Source organism: Tamandua tetradactyla, chromosome 1 (genome assembly GCF_023851605.1).
Source record: "Tamandua tetradactyla isolate mTamTet1 chromosome 1, mTamTet1.pri, whole genome shotgun sequence".
Classification (NCBI taxonomy): domain Eukaryota; kingdom Metazoa; phylum Chordata; class Mammalia; order Pilosa; family Myrmecophagidae; genus Tamandua; species Tamandua tetradactyla.
In genome coordinates this window covers 5334125-5353733 of record NC_135327.1, presented here as the reverse complement: position 1 = coordinate 5353733, position 19609 = coordinate 5334125, and the positions used below count along the sequence as shown (strand labels likewise).

The 19609-nt window shown below is 42.8% G+C and overlaps 1 protein-coding gene across 1 annotated transcript in view; it reads left to right on the top strand.

Annotated features, from left to right (window-relative positions):
* Positions 1-19609, top strand: part of EYA2 (EYA transcriptional coactivator and phosphatase 2) — a 310794-nt gene that overhangs the window by 90320 nt on the left and 200865 nt on the right. The window contains exon 2 of the mRNA XM_077167750.1: positions 18938-19056. Coding sequence (XP_077023865.1) covers positions 18948-19056 — 109 coding nt within the window. The 5' untranslated portion in view covers positions 18938-18947. The remainder of the gene's footprint in view (positions 1-18937; positions 19057-19609) is intronic.

Genomic DNA, 19609 nt, shown 5'->3' with positions numbered 1-19609 from the left:
CTTTGAGGCATTCGCAGGGAGATTTCCAGGCTGAATATTGGGACGCCCATACAAGGGCTACCAGGAGGTCAAGGGGTGCTGTGAAAGCTTCCCAGTGAACGCGAAGTCACTTTGATTTAAAATAAGGATGAGAATTCCTTGCTCTTTTGCAGCCTGAGGCGAGGTAAGCCGCGGTGCTTTGGGGCTGTCCCCGTGGCACAGAGGGACTTGGGTCCAAACCTCGCCCCACAGCAAACCAGCTGTGTGGCCTGGGGCCAGCGCTTTAGCCTCTTGGAGCTTATTTCCTCATACATACAATGAGCATAGAAATATGCTCTTGGAGTTATTCAATAAACCCTCCTCTTAGAGCCTTCCTGAAGATTAAATGAGATCATGTATATAAAGGACTTAGCAAAACACCTGACATAAATGCTCATTAAATATTAGCTGTCATTGCTGTTATTGTTAGCCAATGTTATTATTGGAAATCGTATTCATTAGTTTGTCCAACACATATTTATTGTGCTCCTTCTATGTCCTAAGCACTGGGGATTCGGAAGTGAATAAAACAGATTTTTGTAAAAATCCCTGCACTTAAGAGGTTTACATTTTAGTGGGAGAAAGGGGGACAGTAACCAAGATAAATAAAGTCTATAGTGAAAAGTGCTACAGAGAGAAAAAAAGCCACAAGGGATGACAGGGTGTGTGAGGAGGGCCTGGGGATTTCACGGGGGTGTCGTTGGCACAGACGGAGATGCTGGGGGAGGCGCGTGGATTGCAGAGAATGAGGTGGCAGGGACCCGCCCGAGCGACAGCCCTGGGGGGGGGACCGTGGCAGGTCTGTGCGAGGCAGCGTGGCGGGGGGTGCTGAGCCAGGGCAGGTGGGGGCCGGGCAGGCACAGGGCCAGGTGGCGTGGGGCTGAGGAAGCCAGCGTTAGGGGGTTGAGTTTTACTCCCTGTAGGATGGGCAGCCCGGAGGGTTTTGAGCAAAGGAGTGGCGTGATCTGGTTTGCATTTTAACCAGATGTGCCACTTGTGGCCTCACAGGTTGTGCCCTCGACACCCTGCCGGACTGTACAAGGCAGGCACGGGACTGGATCCCTCGAGTGTAGACACTAAGGGGCTGAGGACAGGACCAAGGCGACTCGTGAGAAGGCTGTTGCAGTAAACCAGGGAGGAGCTGCTGGTGGCCCGGTCTGGGGCAGCAGCCATGGACGTGGGGTTTTTGTCATATTTTGAAAGCAGACCTGTCAAGGTTTACTGCAGGTGGTCTGTAGAGTATGGGAGAGAGTGAGGAGCCATGAAGGACCCTAAAATTTTTTACCAGAGCATCTGAAGGTGCCATTCGCGGCAAGCAAGAGACCGTGGGGAGACAGGGAGGGCGAAAACCAGGAGGTTTGGGGTATGTCTCAGCCACCCAAGTGAGAGTTGAGTAGGCAGCTGAGGGGCAAGTCTTGCATTCCGAGGAGAGGTTCAGAAAGGAGCTATCAATCTGTAAGTTGTGAAATATAAGTGTTAGTTAAATTACATATTTTATTTTTTATTATTGCGCTCAAATCAGCCTGAGGCTGGCCTGTCACACTAAAGGTTATCCCTCACTGGTCTACTCAAAGCTTTGCTCTGTCCATGAAAACTCAAAAATGTTCTCCTTTCCCACTTTTATTCGCAAAACTAACTGAATACTCCATCCAGACTGGTTTACGCAGAAAAAGCAAAGGTACTAGCTCCTGCACTCCAGGAGGTCTGAGACAGAGCTGGTTTTAGGACTGGCGGATTCAAGACTCAACAGGCATCTCTCCTGGCATCTCATCACCTCCCGGGGTCACAGCATCCTCAGACCCCACATGCGGCCAGCTGGCCACCAGCAGCTCCAAGTGGGCGCGCGTCCTCTAGGGTTCAGTCCAGCGGTAGAGAAAGCCTCCCTTCTCCAGCAGCTCACCCTGCACCTGATACCCACTGGCCCTGGTGGTGTCACGTGGCCACGGCCCTGAGCCGGCCACTGTGGACAGAGGGATGGGAGGCGCTCATTGCCAGGCCCAGCCCCAAGTTGGGTCAGCCCCACCCAAGCCACAAGGACTGACGGTGGGGGAGAGGCAGTTCCCCAAAAGAGAGGAGAACACTTGAGCCACAAGACTCATCAGGCCCAAATGCCCAGGAGCCTACTCCTTTCACCATGCTCCTTCTTCAGCGACAGCTTTCTTCTCCAGGTGTGGCTGCAGCCATTTCTGTTTTCTCGGGTCAGAGCTGGGCTGCCAAGAGCGTGCGGGCCAGGCAGTGCTTGTAGGGTAATAGCCATGAGTCAGGTGACCCCTTATAGCATTTGGACATAGCTTTAGGGCCACTTCTCCTTTCTGAGATGGCCTGGGGGACAGTGGCATCACCATTTGGGTACTTCTGACCTTGTCCTACCTACAGTGTAACTGTAGGAAAGAACAAAGTAAACCAGGGGTCTCAAGCTCCATGCCACGGGCCGGTCAGGGAATGTAGACGAGGTCAGGATTGGGGTGGTGGCTGTGGCAGACTGGCAAGCACTCTGCCCCCTAAAAGGACAGACTGCTCTATCTGGCAGCTGCCACAGTGTTAGGCACATGACAGGTACTCAGTAAATACTGGATGAATGAATTCATTCATTCAACAGCACATTCATTCATTCATCAATCAACAACTATTTATGTAAAAGATATCAAGGGCCAGACCCTACGGGTAATTTGGGGAATATTATGGTGGGCAAAATAGCATAGTTCTTGCCCTCCGAGAACTTACACTCTGGTAGGGGAGACAGAAGTTTACAGCAAACACCTGTAAACATTGTTCTAAGTGACCAGTGTGTGAGAGAGGTGGAAGGACCCGTGGAAGCGGCTGCAGGGGATCGGCCGCACTCGGAGAGGAGCTGGGCAGGCGAGTTCATGCTAGAGCTGTGACTCTGTAGGACGAACAGGAGGGAGTGGTGCCGTCAGCAGAGGAAACAGCATGTGCAAAGGCCCTGTGACAGGAGGGAGCATGGAAGAGCAATGCCAGTGGACACGAGGCAGAGGGGTGACGTGAAGCGAGCCAGGTCGGGCCACGTGCCAGCTGTGTTTAGGCATCTTCACTCCATCCTAAGAACAAGTGGATGGATTATAAAGCAGCCTGAGATAGATGTTGTCAGAAGTCCCTCCGGCTGTGTGCGGAGAACTAACTGGAGGAAGGCCAGACTGGCCATGGAGAAATGTGCACAGAGCCTGTGGCAGCCATCCAGGTGAGGGGGGTGGGTGGCCTGGACCTGGGCGACGGCCGTGAGGTAGAGAGCAGACAATGGGTGCCAGGAATGTTTAGGGGGTGAATTTGACCAGCCCGGCTGATAGACTGGATGTGATGATGGAAGGAGAGGGAGGGGAGGGGACGATCCCGGCTTTGGTGTGAGCACCTGCACCCCCTGCTATGGGGGAGCCTGGACAGAGCAGGGTGAGGCCCAGCAGACGTGGGTTAAATTTAAATCAAATGGGGATGTTGCAGGCAGCCAGAAACGGCCCAGTTTGTGCCACAGCTGCAATCGATCCCGAAGCCTGTGATTGCTGCCAGCAGGTTTGGGTTTCTTAGCTCTTGAAAGATGCTGGGAGCTGGCCCTCTCTTAGGTCCCCTTGGCCGACTGGCCATCTGTCCTCTCCATCTCACTCTTCCAGCAGGCAGGGCCACTGTCCTCAGCCAAGGTAGGCAGTGCAGCGGGCTCGGGGGCGCGGAAAGGTGAGCCCCCCCGGCCGCCTGGGACCCTCCGTCTGCTTTTGATCCCTTTGCAGCCTTTGAAGTCTCTCCCACCCCCCACCCTCCAGCTGTCATCTCTCGGTGCTTCCTGGTCCCCGGGGACAGGGGTGGTGACAAGGGTAACAAATGGTGCAAGCCGCCGGCAGCAGCAGGCCAAGGAGGAGGCGGAGGGCGGGGCGTTTGAGATGCCTCTTTCTCGCCCTGCTTCTGTCTGAAGCAGCGGGGGGGATCAGGGTTGGAAACAGCACAACACAGAAGAAAATGTTTTTGTAAATGAATCCCCTGCCTTTGCTTCCTGTGCCTGCTTTTTCATGAAAGGGGAGCTAAATCTTCTCCTCCTAGATCTGTTAAGGCTGTCTGATTTCTCTCTTCCCTCCCCTGCAAAGAGAATAAGCTGGTCTCCTATTTCAGGTCATTGTTGGGCAGGAGAAAAGCCTTCCCCCCCCCCAAATTGCAGGAGAATCCAGTTCGGCCCCTCAAACACAGTAGGGACCCGTGGCTTCCTGATGATTCTCTGGACAGTTCCCAGTGTCTGCCTGGAATGAAACTAATTGTGTTTCCAGCTTTTGTCTGTGTGAATGGAAATAATGTCAGTAGCTCCCCTTTTGAGCACCCTACTCATGCCATCTCTGACTTAACCTTCAGGATAACCTGGACAGAAAGAGAACTATACTATTATTTTCTCCATCCTTAAAGATGAGGCTTAGAGAAGTTAAATAACTAGCCAGAGGTCATACAGCTGGTAAGAGATGTAGCAGAGATTGGAACCCCTACAGCCAGAGGCTCTGGCCAGGTTGTTTGGTGGACTTTGGAGCTGAGCGGGTCCTGAGTTCAAATTGTGACCCAGTTCCCCTTGTTCTACTTTGGTTATGGGCACGGAACCCCTGGAGCCAGACCACCTGGTTGTGAATCCTGACTCGATTGCTAACTGGCTGGGTCACCCTCTGAACCTCAGTCTCCTCATCTTTACCTATATCGTAGGATTAAGTGAGCCAGTACCTGCTTGGAGCAGAGCCTGGCTCCAGAGCAAACTCTCCTCGAGTGTTAGCTAGTTTATTTTGATTATCTGTAAAACAAGCACTGTTATCAGGACCTGGTTAAGACCTTTAGAGCCCTCTAACACCTGAGATCAGCCTCCCTCCCCTCCTGCCACATGTAATTCAACAATAAAACAGTATGACCCTTAAAACACAAAACACACTTGTGTGCTGGAATTTTCAAAGCTTCATGTTAGATCCCGCTGGCAGAATCTGGGTAAGTGCACCAAAACAGAGCTATCCACATTTTCTTCGTACCCAGGTTTTGCATAGATCTAAATCTGTGATTAGTTGGCCTGTTGGGAAATACAGGACAGATAATTGTATCTCCCAGGGTGGTTGAGAGAATGAAAGGGGGTCTTGTAAAAGTGATCGGGAAAATTGCCTGGCATGTGATAGATGCTTGGGAAATGAAAGCCATGGTAAGAATTTTGGGAAGGGCTTTGCTAACTCTTGAAACTGAGTTGAGTTGTTCCTGTTTCTATACTTGGTGGTTAACGTTTGCTTCTGTAAGACAGCAGGGGCTGTGGCGACAGCTGGCAACCAGAGAGCACAGTTTCCAGGTTCCGAAGTCAGAGGACCAACATGGATATTGCTTTGGCTTTTTTAGGGCTATTTATCCGTTTTGCAGGAAAGGGTGATATGTTTGAATTGCTATTGTTATGTTTGAATTTTAGATGTTACATTACCTAAAAAGACCAATATCAGTCCCCTATTTTTGTGTCTTCCTTTTTGGAACCAGTATCGTGCAAATTGATTGGGAAATAACAAGACCGTTACCTGTTGGCAGATGAATTCTTTTATCATTACTTTATGTTCCTCTTTATCTCTAGTAATGGAGATATTTTTAACTACTTGAAGTTATGACAGCTTTCTTTTGTTTAGTGTTTGAATCATGTAACTTTTTCCCAGTATTTTGCCTTCACCCTTTCTGTGGTGTTATATTTAAAATGGGTTTCTTGTAATAAGCATATATTTTTTTAAATCCAGTCTGATAATCTTTGTCTTTTAATTGGAACATTTAGTCTGTTTACATTTGTCTGACTTTCCAGCCTGCAATCACAAGGACCACAAAGTGAGTCGGCTTCGGCCACGGGAATTTATTGGCTCATGGTTTGAGGCTAGAAGAAAACTAAAATCCGGGTGTCCATGGTGCCCTCTGCCTGAAGTTCGCGTCACTCAGGGGGACCGCCCTTTCATGCTTCTCTCGTGGGAAGCGTGGCCATGCCCTCCCTTCCGGTCCCGTGACTCCCGGCACCACGCCCCACCCCGTGGCTGGCCCTGGGCCCCCGCCTCCCACAGGCCCCGCCCCCCCGGGACCCCTCCCACCCCTCCCACAGGCCCCACCCCACTCTGCCGCTGACTCCCCTGGGCCCCTCCCACTGGCCCTGCCTTCCACAGGCCCCGCCCCCCTGCAGCTGGCTCCAGGGCCCCGCCCCCCACAGGCCCTGCCTCCCAGGGCCCCTCCCCGGGCCCCGCCCCATCCCACGGCTGCCCACCCAGGTCCACCTCCCCTGGCCCCCCTCCTCTCTCTCGAAATCCCCCGGGAATAGGACTGAGCCCCATCCTCATTGTGTTGGCCTTAACCACAGATGACATCTTCAGAAGGCCCGGGTTTACAATGGGTTCACACCCACAGGAATGGATTAAGATTAAGAACATGTTTTTCCTGGGGTGCAAAAATCAGCCTAGTGCAACGTTTAATGTGATTAATGATAAATTTGGGTTAAAACTTAAACCCTTTTATTTTCTATTTGCCCATCTCTGCTTTTTCTCTACTTTCTTACCTACTTTGGATTAATCAAGTATTTTCATTGCTCCATTTTTTCCCTCTATTACCTTGTCAGTTATGCATTTTTTAATTGGTCTTTGAGTAGTTGCCCTAAAGATTATAGCATGTACTCTAGATATATCCCAAAATCTTCTACAAATTAGTACTTTTAATGCTTCCAGGAAAATGCAGGGTCCTTAGAACATGTTAACATGCTTACTCCTTCTTACTTATGTATTTATCCTTTTATGTTCTTCATTCCTTCCTGAATTTTTATTTTACTAAATTTTAAAAGGATATTTCGTGATTTCCATCATTTCTGTTGAGAAGTCACTTACCAGTTTTATCACTCCTTCTTTGAAGGTAATGTGTCTTTTAGTTCCTCTCTGGCTGCCTTTAAGATTATATATTCTCGGCAGGCATGCAATTGATTATGATATGACCAGAAAAAAGTGGTTTTCTCTGTATTTATTCTGCTTTTGGATTTCACAGCTTCTTGATTCCATAGCTTGATGTTTTTTATCATTCTTGGAAAGTCTGCTGGTTTCTCTTTATTGTTTCTGATTTACTCTCACATCTTTCCTTTTGGGATTTCTACTACATGTGTGTAGTTTTACCATGTCCTGTGTCTCTCATAGGTATTTTATCTATTTTTCCATCTTTTCCCTGAAATTTGTCTACTGACTTATCTTCCAGTTCACTAATCCTTTCTTCTACTATGTCCAGTCTGCTGTTCAGCCCATCTATGGGTTTTGAATTTTAGTTATGTTTTTCAGTTGTAGAATTTCCATTTGATTTTTGTTTTCAAAGACTGGCTCTCTTGTAGCACTCTTCATCTTACATCTATGTTTTTTAATCTATTATCACAATTTTTGGAGAATCCATGTTTGATAATTCCAATATCTACGTCTCATGTGGGTTGGTTGGTTTGTTTTTCTCTCTTTTAAAAAATCATTTAGTGCTTCCGGAGAAGATGGCGGCTTAGTAAGACGCGCGGATCTTAGTTTCTTCTCCAGGACAGCTACTAGGGGAGTAGAAACAACAAAGAACAGCTCCCAAAGCCACAACAGAGATAAAAAAGACAGCGTACCCCATCCTGGAACGGCTGGCTGGCTGAGAGAAGCCGCTCGGGGAAATCTGTCTAAATGCACAGACGCCAACAGAAGATAACGGATCACGCTCAAATAATTGAAAATATGGCCCAGTCTAAGGAACAAACCAATAGTTCAAATGCGATACAGGAGCTGAGACAACTAATGCTGAATATACGAACAGAAATGGAAAACCTCTTCAAAAACGAAATCGATAAATTGAGGGAGGACATGAAGAAGACATGGGCTGAACATAAAGAAGAAATAGAAAAACTGAAAAAACAAATCACAGAACTTATGGAAGTGAAGGACAAAGTAGAAAAGATAGAAAAAACAATGGATACCTACAATGATAGATTCAAAGAGACAGAAGATAGAATTAGTGATTTGGAGGATGGAACATCTGAATTCCAAAAACAAACAGAAACTATCGGGAAAAGAATGGAAAAATTTGAACAGGGTATCAGGGAACTCAACGACAATATGAAGCGCACAAATATACGTGTTGTGGGTGTCCCAGAAGGAGAAGAGAAGGGAAAAGGAGGAGAAAAACTAATGGAAGAAATTTTCACTGAAAATTTCCCAACTCTTATGAAAGACCTAAATTTGCAGATCCAAGAAGTGCAGCACACCCCAAAGAGATTAGACCTAATTAGGCGTTCTCCAAGACACTTACTAGTTAGAATGTCAGAGGTCAAAGAGAAAGAGAGGATCTTGAAAGCAGCAAGAGAAAAACAATCCATCACATACAAGGGAAACCCAATAAGACTATGTATAGATTTCTCAGCAGAAACCATGGAAGCTAGAAGACAGTGGGATGATATATTTAAATTACTAAAAGAGAAAAACTGCCAACCAAGACTCCTATATCCAGCAAAATTGTCCTTCAAAAATGAGGGAGAAATTAAAACATTCTCAGACAAAAAGTAGTGAGAGAATTTGTGACCAAGAGACCAGCTCTGCAAGAAATACTAAAGGGAGCACTAGAGTCAGAACCGAAAAGACAGAAGAGAGAGGTATGGAGAAGAGTGTAGAAAGAAGGAAAGTCAGATATGATATATATAATACAAAAGGCAAAATGGTAGAGGAAAATATTATCCAAACAGTAATAACACTAAATGTTAATGGACTGAATTCCCCAATCAAAAGACATAGAATGGCAGAATGGATTAAAAAACAGGATCCTTCTATATGCTGCCTACAGGAAACACATCTTAGACCCAAAGATAAACATAGGTTGAAAGTGAAAGGTTGGGAAAAGATATTTCATGCAAATAACAACCAGAAAATAGCAGGAGTGGCTATACTAATATCCAGCAAGTTAGACTTCAAATGTAAAACAGTTAAAAGAGACAAAGAAGGACACTATATACTAATAAAAGGAACAATTAAACAAGAAGACATAACAATCATAAATATTTACGCACCGAACCAGAATGCCCCAAAATACGTGAGGAATACACTGCAAACACTGAAAAGGGAAATAGACACATCTACCATAACAGTTGGAGACTTCAATTCACCACTCTCATCAATGGACAGAACATCTAGACAGAGGATCAATAAAGAAATAGAGAATCTGAATATTACTATAAAGGAGCTAGACTTAAGACATTTATAGGACATTACATCCCACAACAGCAGGATACACCTTTTTCTCAAGTGCTCATGGATCATTCTCAAAGATAGACCATATGCTGGGTCACAAAGCAAGTCTTAACAAATTTAAAAAGATTGAAATCATACACAACACTTTCTCGGATCATAAAGGAATGAAGTTGGAAATCAATAATAGGCAGACTGCCAGAAAATCCACAAATACCTGGAGGCTCAACAACACACTCTTAAACAACGAGTGGGTCAAAGAAGAAATTGCAAGAGAAATTAGTAAATACCTCGAGGCAAATGAAAATGAAAACACAACATATCAAAACTTATGGGATGCAGCAAAGGCAGTGCTAAGAGGGAAATTTATTGCCCTAAATGCCTATATCAGAAAAGAAGAAAAGGCAAAAATGCAGGAATTAACTGTTCACTTGGAAGAACTGGAGAAAGAACAGCAAACTAATCCCAAAGCAAGCAAAAGGAAAGAAATAACAAAGATCAGAGCAGAAATAAATGAAATTGAAAACATGAAAACAATAGAGAAAATCAATAAGACCAGAAGTTGGTTCTATGAGAAAATCAATAAGATTGATGGGCCCTTATCAAGATTGACAAAAAGAAGAAGAGAGGATGCAAATAAATAAGATCAGAAATGGAAGAGGAGACATAACTACTGACCTCACAGAAATAAAGGAGGTAATAACAGGATACTATGAACAACTTTATGCTAATAAATACAACAATTTAGATGAAATGGACGGGTTCCTGGAAAGACATGAACAACCAACTTTGACTCAAGAAGACATAGATGACCTCAACAAAACAATCACAAGTAAAGAAATTGAATTAGTCATTCAAAAGCTTCCTAAAAAGAAAAGTCCAGGACCAGATGGCTTCACATGTGAATTCTACCAAACGTTCCAGAAAGAATTAGTACCAACTCTCCTCAAACTCTTCAAAAAAATCGAAGTGGAGGGAAAACTACCTAATTCATTCTATGAAGCCAACATCACCCTCATACCAAAACCAGGCAAAGATATTACAAAAAAAGAAAACTACAGACCAATCTCTCTAATGAATATAGATGCAAAAATCCTCAATAAAATTCTAGCAAATCGTATCCAACAACACATTAAAAGAATTATACATCATGACCAAGTAGGATTCATCCCAGGTATGCAAGGATGGTTCAACATAAGAAAATCAATTAATGTAATACACCATATCAATAAATCAAAGCAGAAAAATCACATGATCATCTCAATTGATGCAGAGAAGGCATTCGACAAGATTCAACATCCTTTCCTGTTGAAAACACTTCAAAAGATAGGAATACAAGGGAACTTCCTTAAAATGATAGAGGGAATATATGAAAAACCCACAACTAATATCATCCTCAATGGGGAAAAATTGAAAACTTTCCCCCTAAGATCAGGAACAAGACAAGGATGTCCACTATCACCACTATTATTCAACATTGTGTTGGAGGTTCTAGCCAGAGCAATTAGACAAGAAAAAGAAATACAAGGCATCAAAATTGGAAAGAAAGAAGTAAAACTATCACTGTTTGCAGACGATATGATACTATACGTCGAAAACCCGGAAAAATCCACAACAAAACTACTAGAGCTAATAAATGAGTACAGCAAAGTAGCAGGTTACAAGATCAACATTCAAAAATCTGTAGCATTTCTATACACTAGTAATGAACAAGCTGAGGGGGAAATCAAGAAACGAATCCCATTTACAATTGCAACTAAAAGAATAAAATACCTAGGAATAAATTTAACTAAAGAGACAAAAAACCTATATAAAGAAAACTGCAAAAAAATGTTAAAAGAAATCACAGAAGACCTAAATAGATGGAAGGGCATACCGTGTTCATGGATTGGAAGACTAAATATAGTTAAGATGTCAATCCTACCTAAATTGATTTACAGATTCAATGCAATACCAATCAAAATCCCAACAACTTATTTTTCGGAAATAGAAAAACCAATAAGCAAATTTATCTGGAAGGGCAGGGTGCCCCGAATTGCTAAAAACATCTTGAGGAAAAAAAACGAAGCTGGAGGTCTCGCGCTGCCTGACTTTAAGGCATATTATGAAGCCACAGTGGTCAAAACAGCATGGTATTGGCATAAAGATAGATATATCGACCAATGGAATTGAATAGAGTGCTCAGATATAGACCCTCTCATCTATGGACATTTGATCTTTGATAAGGCAGTCAAGCCAACTCACCTGGGACAGAACAGTCTCTTCAATAAATGGTGCCTAGAGAACTGGATATCCATATGCAAAAGAATGAAAGAAGACCCATCTCTCACACCCTATACAAAAGTTAACTCAAAATGGATCAAAGATCTAAACATTAGGTCTAAGACCATAAAACAGTTAGAGGAAAATGTTGGGAGATATCTTATGGATCTTACAACTGGAGGCGGTTTTATGGACCTTAAACCTAAAGCAAGAACACTGAAGAAGGAAATAAATAAATGGGAACTCCTCAAAATTAAACACTTTTGTGCATCAAAGAACTTCATCAAGAAAGTAGAAAGACAGCCTTCACAATGGGAGACAATATTTGGAAATGATATATCAGATAAAGGTCTAGTATCCAGAATTTATAAAGAGATTGTTCATCTCAACAACAAAAAGACAGCCAACCCAATTACAAAATGGGAAAAAGACTTGAACAGACACCTCTCAGAAGAGGAAATACGGATGGCCAAGAGGCACATGAAGAGATGCTCAATGTCCCTGGCCATTAGAGAAATGCAAATCAAAACCACAATGAGATATCATCTCACACCCACCAGAATGGCCATTATCAACAAAACAGAAAATGACAAGTGCTGGAGAGGATGCGGAGAAAGAGGCACACTTATCCACTGTTGGTGGGAATGTCAAATGGTGCAACCACTGTGGAAGGCAGTTTGGCGGTTCCTCAAAAAGCTGAATATAGAATTGCCATACGGCCCAGCAATACCATTGCTGGGAATATACTCAAAGGACTTAAGGGCAAAGACAGAAACGGACATTTGCACACCAATGTTTATAGCAGCGTTATTTACAATTGCAAAGAGATGGAAACAGCCGAAATCTCCATCAACAGAAGAGTGGCTAAACAAACTGTGGTATATACATACGATGGAATACTATGCAGCTTTAAGACAGGATAAACTTATGAAGCATGTAATAATGTGGATGGACCTAGAGAACATTATGCTGAGTGAGTCTAGCCAAAAACTAAAGGACAAATACTGTATGGTCCTACTGATGTGAACAGACATTCGAGAATAAATTGGGAATATGTCATTGGTAACAGAGTCCAGCAGGAGGTAGAAACAGGGTAAGATAATGGCCAATTGGAGTTGAAGGGATACAGACGGTGTAACAGGACTAGATACAAAAACTCAAAAATGGACAGCACAATAATACCTAATTGTAAAGTAATCATGTTAAAACACTGAATGAAGCTGCATCTGAGCTATAGGTTTTTGTTTTGTTTTGTTTTGTTTTGTTTTGATTTTACTATTATTACTTTTATTTTTTTTCTCTATATCAACATTCTATATCTTTTTCGGTTATGTTGCTAGTTCTTCTAAACCGATGCAAATGTACTAAGAAATGATGATCATGCATCTATGTGATGATGTTAAGAATTACTGATTGCATATGTAGAATGGTATGATTTCTAAATGTTGGGTTAATTTCTTTTTTTCCGTTAATTAAAAAAAAAAAAAAAGAGAAGGGGTAATTGGAGCTGAAGGGATACAGACTGTGCAACGGGACTGGATGTAAAAACTCAGAAATGGACAGCACAATACTGCCCAATTGTAATGCAATTATGTTAAAACACTGAATGAAGCTGCATGTGAGGTATAGGTTTTTTGTTTTGTTTTTTTTTCTTTCTATTATTGTTTTAATTCTTATTCTGTTGTCTTTTTATTTCTTTTTCTAAATCGATGCAAATGTACTAAGAAATGATGAATATGCAACTATGTGATGTTATTAAGAATTACTGATTGTACATGTAGAATGGAATGATTTCTAATTGTTTTGTTAATTCTTTTTTTTTTTTTTTTTTTTTTTTAAAGGAAAGACAGAGAGAAGGAAGGAAGGATAGAAGGAAGGAAGAGAGGAAGAAAGGGAAACATCTTTTAAACATTTTCTTGTTTTATTGTATTTTGTTTCTCCGTTTTTTCGTTACATGGGCTGGGGCCGGGAATCGAACCGAGGTCCTCCGGCATAGCAGGCAAGCACTTTGCCCGCTGAGCCACCGCGGCCCGCCTCTTTTTTTAATTAATAAAAAAAAAAACACGGGATTAGGATTAGACTTTGTCACTGCATTTTTGCAGTTGTGTTTACCTTTTTCTATTGTAGGTTAAAAAAATCTTTGTTTTCATAATATCCTAATATTATGAATAAACTTAAAAGCATCGAAAAAAAAATCATTTAGTCTCATCTCTTTGCAAGCCTGGAAATCTTTGATTAAATGCCAAACATTGTTATGAAAATTGTGAAAACTCCAGGTGAGGACATCTTCTCCAAAAGAAAACTTAACTTACTTTTCTTCTGACACTGCTGATAGTAGGGGCCAGTCACTTTGATCTCGTACAGCATTAAGATAACTCCAGGGAAGATCTGTTGGGTGGCCCTTCCTCCAAGGAATTACCTAACCCTGCAGGGGTTCAGATAAAAGCCAGATGTGTTCACCAAGGCTCCTCATCCTTCACAGGATGGGAACTCCAATTCTTGCGGTTGCCAGAAGCTCAGCTTAGTTTCCTAGCTTTTTAACTACCCTTTTCTGCTTGGCTTCTCTGCCTCGCACTCCACCTACCTTTGGTATCAGCAAATTCCTCAAAGGTAATAACTGTCAAAAATATCAGGCTCATGTCTCTATGGTTCTCATATTTCTCTATATGTCCCTTGTGTCCTTGATGCCTTGGTAGCCCTGAACTCCAGTTTTTGTCTCTCCCTCCATTGAGACTGGAAAACTGTAAGCCGTCACTTTTGTCATCTTTGCTTATAAACTGGTAAATGTCTTGAGGGGAGAAATGGTAGAGATGGTCCATCCATTTCTCATCTCTTTGGGATCTTGGGCCCACATGTTCTGGCTGCCTTGGCTGCCCTCTGATGCCTTTAAATAAATTTTATATGTGTCTATTTTATTGTGGTAGAAAGATTGAACTAATACAAGCTATCTTATCATAGCTGGGGGTGGAAATCAGTTGGACAGTTTAATAGATGTTGGGAAAAGTGGTGTATTTTCATTGTCTCCAACATTAGAAAAAGATACAATCCTAAACCATAAAAACAGCAGACTTCAGATGAATTAGAGACTTCAGTGTGAAAGGTAAAATTCAAAGAGAGTAACTTAAATGTAGAAGAATTTTTAATAGCCCGTGGTTAGGGGGAAATTTTCATACCTAAAAAGGGGAAATTATTGAGCAAACAAGAAATGATTTTTTTTTTTGTTCTACAAAGGAAACCAGGAATAAAGATAACAGACAGATGGTGGATTAAAAGAAGACATTTGCAGCATCTAAAACAAACAGTGACCTAATATCCAGACTCCATAAGGCACTCCACCAAATGAATACAAAAAGAAGAAAAAAAAGGAAACTGAATAGAAAAATGAGCAAAAATGAAGGGTATTAATTAGGTCTCAGAAACTCATATAGCCCATAGTTTCATGCATCAGTCCTCAAGCTCACTAATAACAATAGAAGTGCAAGTTAGAATAGCCGTGAGATGCTGCTTCAACTCATCAGTTTGGCAAAATTTAGAAATCTGGGCAATGTCAAGTGCTAGCAGGAATTTATGAAACTGAAACCCTTATGCACTTTTGGTGGGAATATAGATTAGCACAGGAATTGTGAAGAACAGTTTGCTAATACGTGGTCAAATTCAGTTCAGATAGACCCCATGATTCAGTCCTCTTGCTTGAAAAATAAAAGTGTATGTGTGTGTGTGTGTGTGTGTGTGTGTGCAGAGAAATTCTTAAAATCGTCCATAGGGCCTGGATGAAGATGTTCATTGCAGCATTGTTTATGTTGGCAGAGATGGAGACTTCCTAGCTATTCAGTACTTGGGCATTGCATAAATGCAGTAGAGTAGGTTCAATGTGGAATTCTAGTCACAAGTTTGATGTCCAGCCAGCAACACGTATGCACTTTAAAATCATGGTAAATGCTGAGAACAACAACAAAAAACTAATAAATAGAGTGAGATCATGTACACAAAACTACTCATGTAAATTAAAACAAGTATTACACGTAAAATATGGCATCATTTATAAGGAGATATACATGATACATTGGAGTAGTATGATGGGGTAGAAAATGAGAATAAACAGGAATTTTAAAAAAACCTTGTTGGGAGAAACTTATCACCTGATTATGGATTTCCTTCCTTCCTTCTTTCTTTTCTCTCCCCCTCCCTCTCATCTCCCTCCTTTCCTCCCTCATTTCTTCCATCTCATGTTAATTGGATGCCAGAATGTACAAGACTGTGTCAAGTGCTACATGGGAAATAAAGATGATTTCCACATTGACTGAGCTTTCAAGGGTTTTAGGCAAGAGTCTAACTAACGTGAAGACGCCAAAAGCTTTCGCAGCAGTCCTCTGTCCCAGAGTTAAAACTCACAGAAACCTGCCCTCTCTGCAGTACAATCAACATATGCTTTTTGAACATGTTGAGAGCTCTCAAAGATGATGGTAACACTCAGTAGACTAAATAAGCTGTGTGGCCGAGTCCAGAAGTGTCACACTGCTGTTTCTTTCCTCAGGAGATTTTCTGATAATGATATGCATGGCTCTCAAACAGAAATGCCAACAGAGACCAGGAGAAGATATAAATGGGTGAAAAGGGTCAAATGTAAGGCAATAGGGAAACATAGGAACTGTGGCGAAATGAGCCCATATGCCTTGACTAAAGCAGGCAGCCACTTCTCAGCTCCAGCTCGTTGCCGTGCAGGAATGGGGCAATATCCATCCCTTTTCAAGAGAAGCTAAAAATCTAGATTTCAATGTGAAATTGCCTGATTTTTAAATATTGGCAACTACGTGACATGCTTTCAAACCCTGAGAGGGCCAAAGAATTTATTTTTTTGTTTCTTTTTTTATTAGAGTGTTGGGTTTACAGATCAGGCATAAAATGCAGGATTCCCATATACCACCCTGTTATAGCACCTTGCATCGGTGTCATCATTTGTTACCATTGGTGAAAGTACATTTTTTATAATTGTACTATTAACTATAGTCTGTGGTTCAACTTAGGGTTCTCTGTTTATGTTATGCCATTCCACGGGTTTTGTTTTTTTTTTTTATTGTGTTCTAGTAACGTATACAATCTCTAAATTCCCCCTTTTAACCGCATTCAGATGCATAATTCAGTACTTCGGTCACCACTGCTCATTGCCAAAACTCTTCCATTATCAATGGATTGATAATGGTGTTGCTGTCTGGTTGTGGGGTCTGCCAGCTGAGTCGGTGATACCTCTGGTCCCCACGCTGTTTCTTACCTCATTGTAACATTCTTAACCTTAGCTTAATTTGCACACACCAAAAGGCTGAAGGGAGTGAGATTGGATAAAATGCAAATTACTGGCCCCTACAGTCAGGTAGCAGGCTTAGTGTTTGCACTTTGCCAAGCGCCGTACAATATACTTTGATGGTTTAAAGAAATGAGACGCCTGTAGGCCTCATCCTGACTACCTTGTGGCTTTGGGGGAGCATGAAAACAGACCCCAGGAAATACAGACATGTGGGAATGTTTAGGATCCAAGCACCTTTTCAGGCTGATAAGCCTTTTAAACACTAGAAATTGATAATGTGGGATTCTCTCTTTTCCAATTAAAAATATGTATCTGTGTGTGTGTGTATAAGCATGCAGGCCTTCTTTGTGCCAAATCCTCATGTAAGTGCATTCTTCATTGAGTATTTCAGGCATACAGACTCGTATAGTAAATAATACAGCAGTGTTGTGTCCACCACTTTGCTTCCCAACTCAAATAGTGATTGGCAGACTCCTCTGACCAGATAGAAATTTTTTTTTGTCTTCTTGGACCCTACAGTCTCTTGCAGCAGCCACAGACAATATGTAAAATAATGAGCAGGGCTCTGTTCCAATAGAACTTTACTTATGGAAATTGAAATTTGAATTTCACGTCATTTTCACATGTCATGAAATACTCCTATTTTAATTTTTTTGTCCATCACTTAAAACTGTGAAAGCCATTCTTAGATTGAGGGTCCCCCCAAAACAGGTGGCAGGCGGGATTTGGTCTGTGGGCCACAGTTTGCATCCTTCCCTGCGCTAAAACTTAACAAACACTGTGGAAGCCCCCCAGATACTGCTTCCAAAAACACACTTCCCTCCTTCCCCAGAGTTAGCCATTCTGCTGAAACTGGTGTTTGTCATCCCCACACATGTCCTCATCTTTTTATTGCATGTGCCTGTATCCCAGAAAGTTTATGAGAGTTGTTTGTCTGTTTTGAACTTCATAGAGATAGTGTCGCACTGTGGGGACCTTTCTGCCCCTTTGCTCAGTGCTTTGTTTGGCAAGTTGACGCTTGTGCAAACTCCAGCTCTGTCTTTTTCACTGCTGCATTGTATTCCATTGTATGAACTTCCTACCTGCAATCATTCAGTCCTAGAGTAGTAGACACACACTTAAGTTGCTTCCTACAAAGTCCATTATTTACATACATCAGCTCACTTAATCCTCACCATGAGCTTGTCAGGGAGAAACTCTGATAATGCCCATTTCCCAGATGAGGAAACTTCAGACATAGAGTGGTTTGGTAACGTGCCCAGGGTAGTGTTAAAAGAATTGGGATTGAAAGCCACATACTTTCCGTGACAGAATTGTTTTATTAATGCAGTGATAACTGATCCTGCTGAGGATGGCCTTGGGATGCCATGTGCTCTCCATAAATGCAGCCTTTCTCTGAGGGCAGTTTGAATTAGTGCTAAATGTTATCGGTTGCAGTTTAAGCCTTTGAAAATGGCTACACTACATACTGTGCTGTGTAGTAACCACATTTCCTAACCACAGTGAGTAGGATTTTAGGGGAAATAATTCCTGACGTGGTGCTAAGAGTTGGAAAAGTTCCCAATAAAAAGTGAGAAAGGCCCTAGGAGACGCAACCCTTCTCTCCCCAACCTCGTGACATTTTGTCAAAAGCGTGAATACTTTGGGGCCTGGGGTTTCTTCCTTGGTAGGGGCCACGGTTAAGGGATGCAGGGTCCTGCTGCCACTAGGACTTATTAAATATCACGATGCCTTTTTGAGCCTTTCTCCATTTGTGTCCGTTTTCCTCTCTCAACTGCACTAAACTACAAATTCTCCCCAAGCTTCTCCCTTCCTCTGCCAGGAAGCCTCCCTCGGTGGCTCCAGCTCATCCACAGATGACATTTAAAAGGGACCTTGGGATGTGAGTCTTCTAATGGCAACATATACTTGAAAAGAGGGGAAAGTTTTAATCGAGTGGGTGGACTCTCCAGAGAGGAACAAGTACTTCATTTTAATTCCTCATTTCCCTTTGATGAAAACTTTAGTGAATTTTTATTACGTAGAATTTATAAGAAGGCTGGGTTAGGTAGTCAGCTTTAATATTTATACTCTTAGGGAAAAAATGGGAATCATTAGTAAACATGCATAATCAATGAATAAATTATTTTTTCCCTTTGTTTTCTATCAGGTACAAGGAAATGCTAGAACTTGTGGTCTCACCCAGCCTGACTGTACACAGAGACTGTCCAGATAAACTGAAGCTTATCCGAGCCAACGCTGATGTCCGGACCCTGAGTGACATAGAAGGTAGGTCTCCTGGGCGGGTTTTGGGGGCTGGTGGTGGTTCTCCCCTGTGGAATAGGGCAAAGGGTGGCCATCTTAGAAATGTGTCCTTCTAAACTACTGTCATTGTAACAACTTCTCCCTCCGCCATTGAAACTGCTGCCTCTGGAGCAAAACTCTGATGCACAACACTCACATGTCTGACCAGGCATTAGAGGTGAAAGTGTGCCCACTCGTGCTCTCAACTTCCCTTCTTGGTCCTCAGTTCCGAGAAATGCTGGCGCCTCCCCACGCTCTGAGCTCCTTGCAGGTGGGCTTGCCCAGCCCGGCCCTGAGAGTGGACCGCCGGCTCGCACTCTCCAGCCCTAAGATCTGTGTTCTCAGCTCTCTCCTGCCCTGGTCTCTTGTTTACGGGGGTTTGGTGCTTTTAGGACAAGAACTTGTCCACCTTTTGCTTTCAGGTCGGGCTGGAGTCAAGGAAGCAGAGGAGAGTTAAATCTGTTTTAAAAATTATTGGCAAATGATGCAGCCAGACTAGTTTCCACTAGAACAATCCCAGCTATTGTTTGCTCTGTTT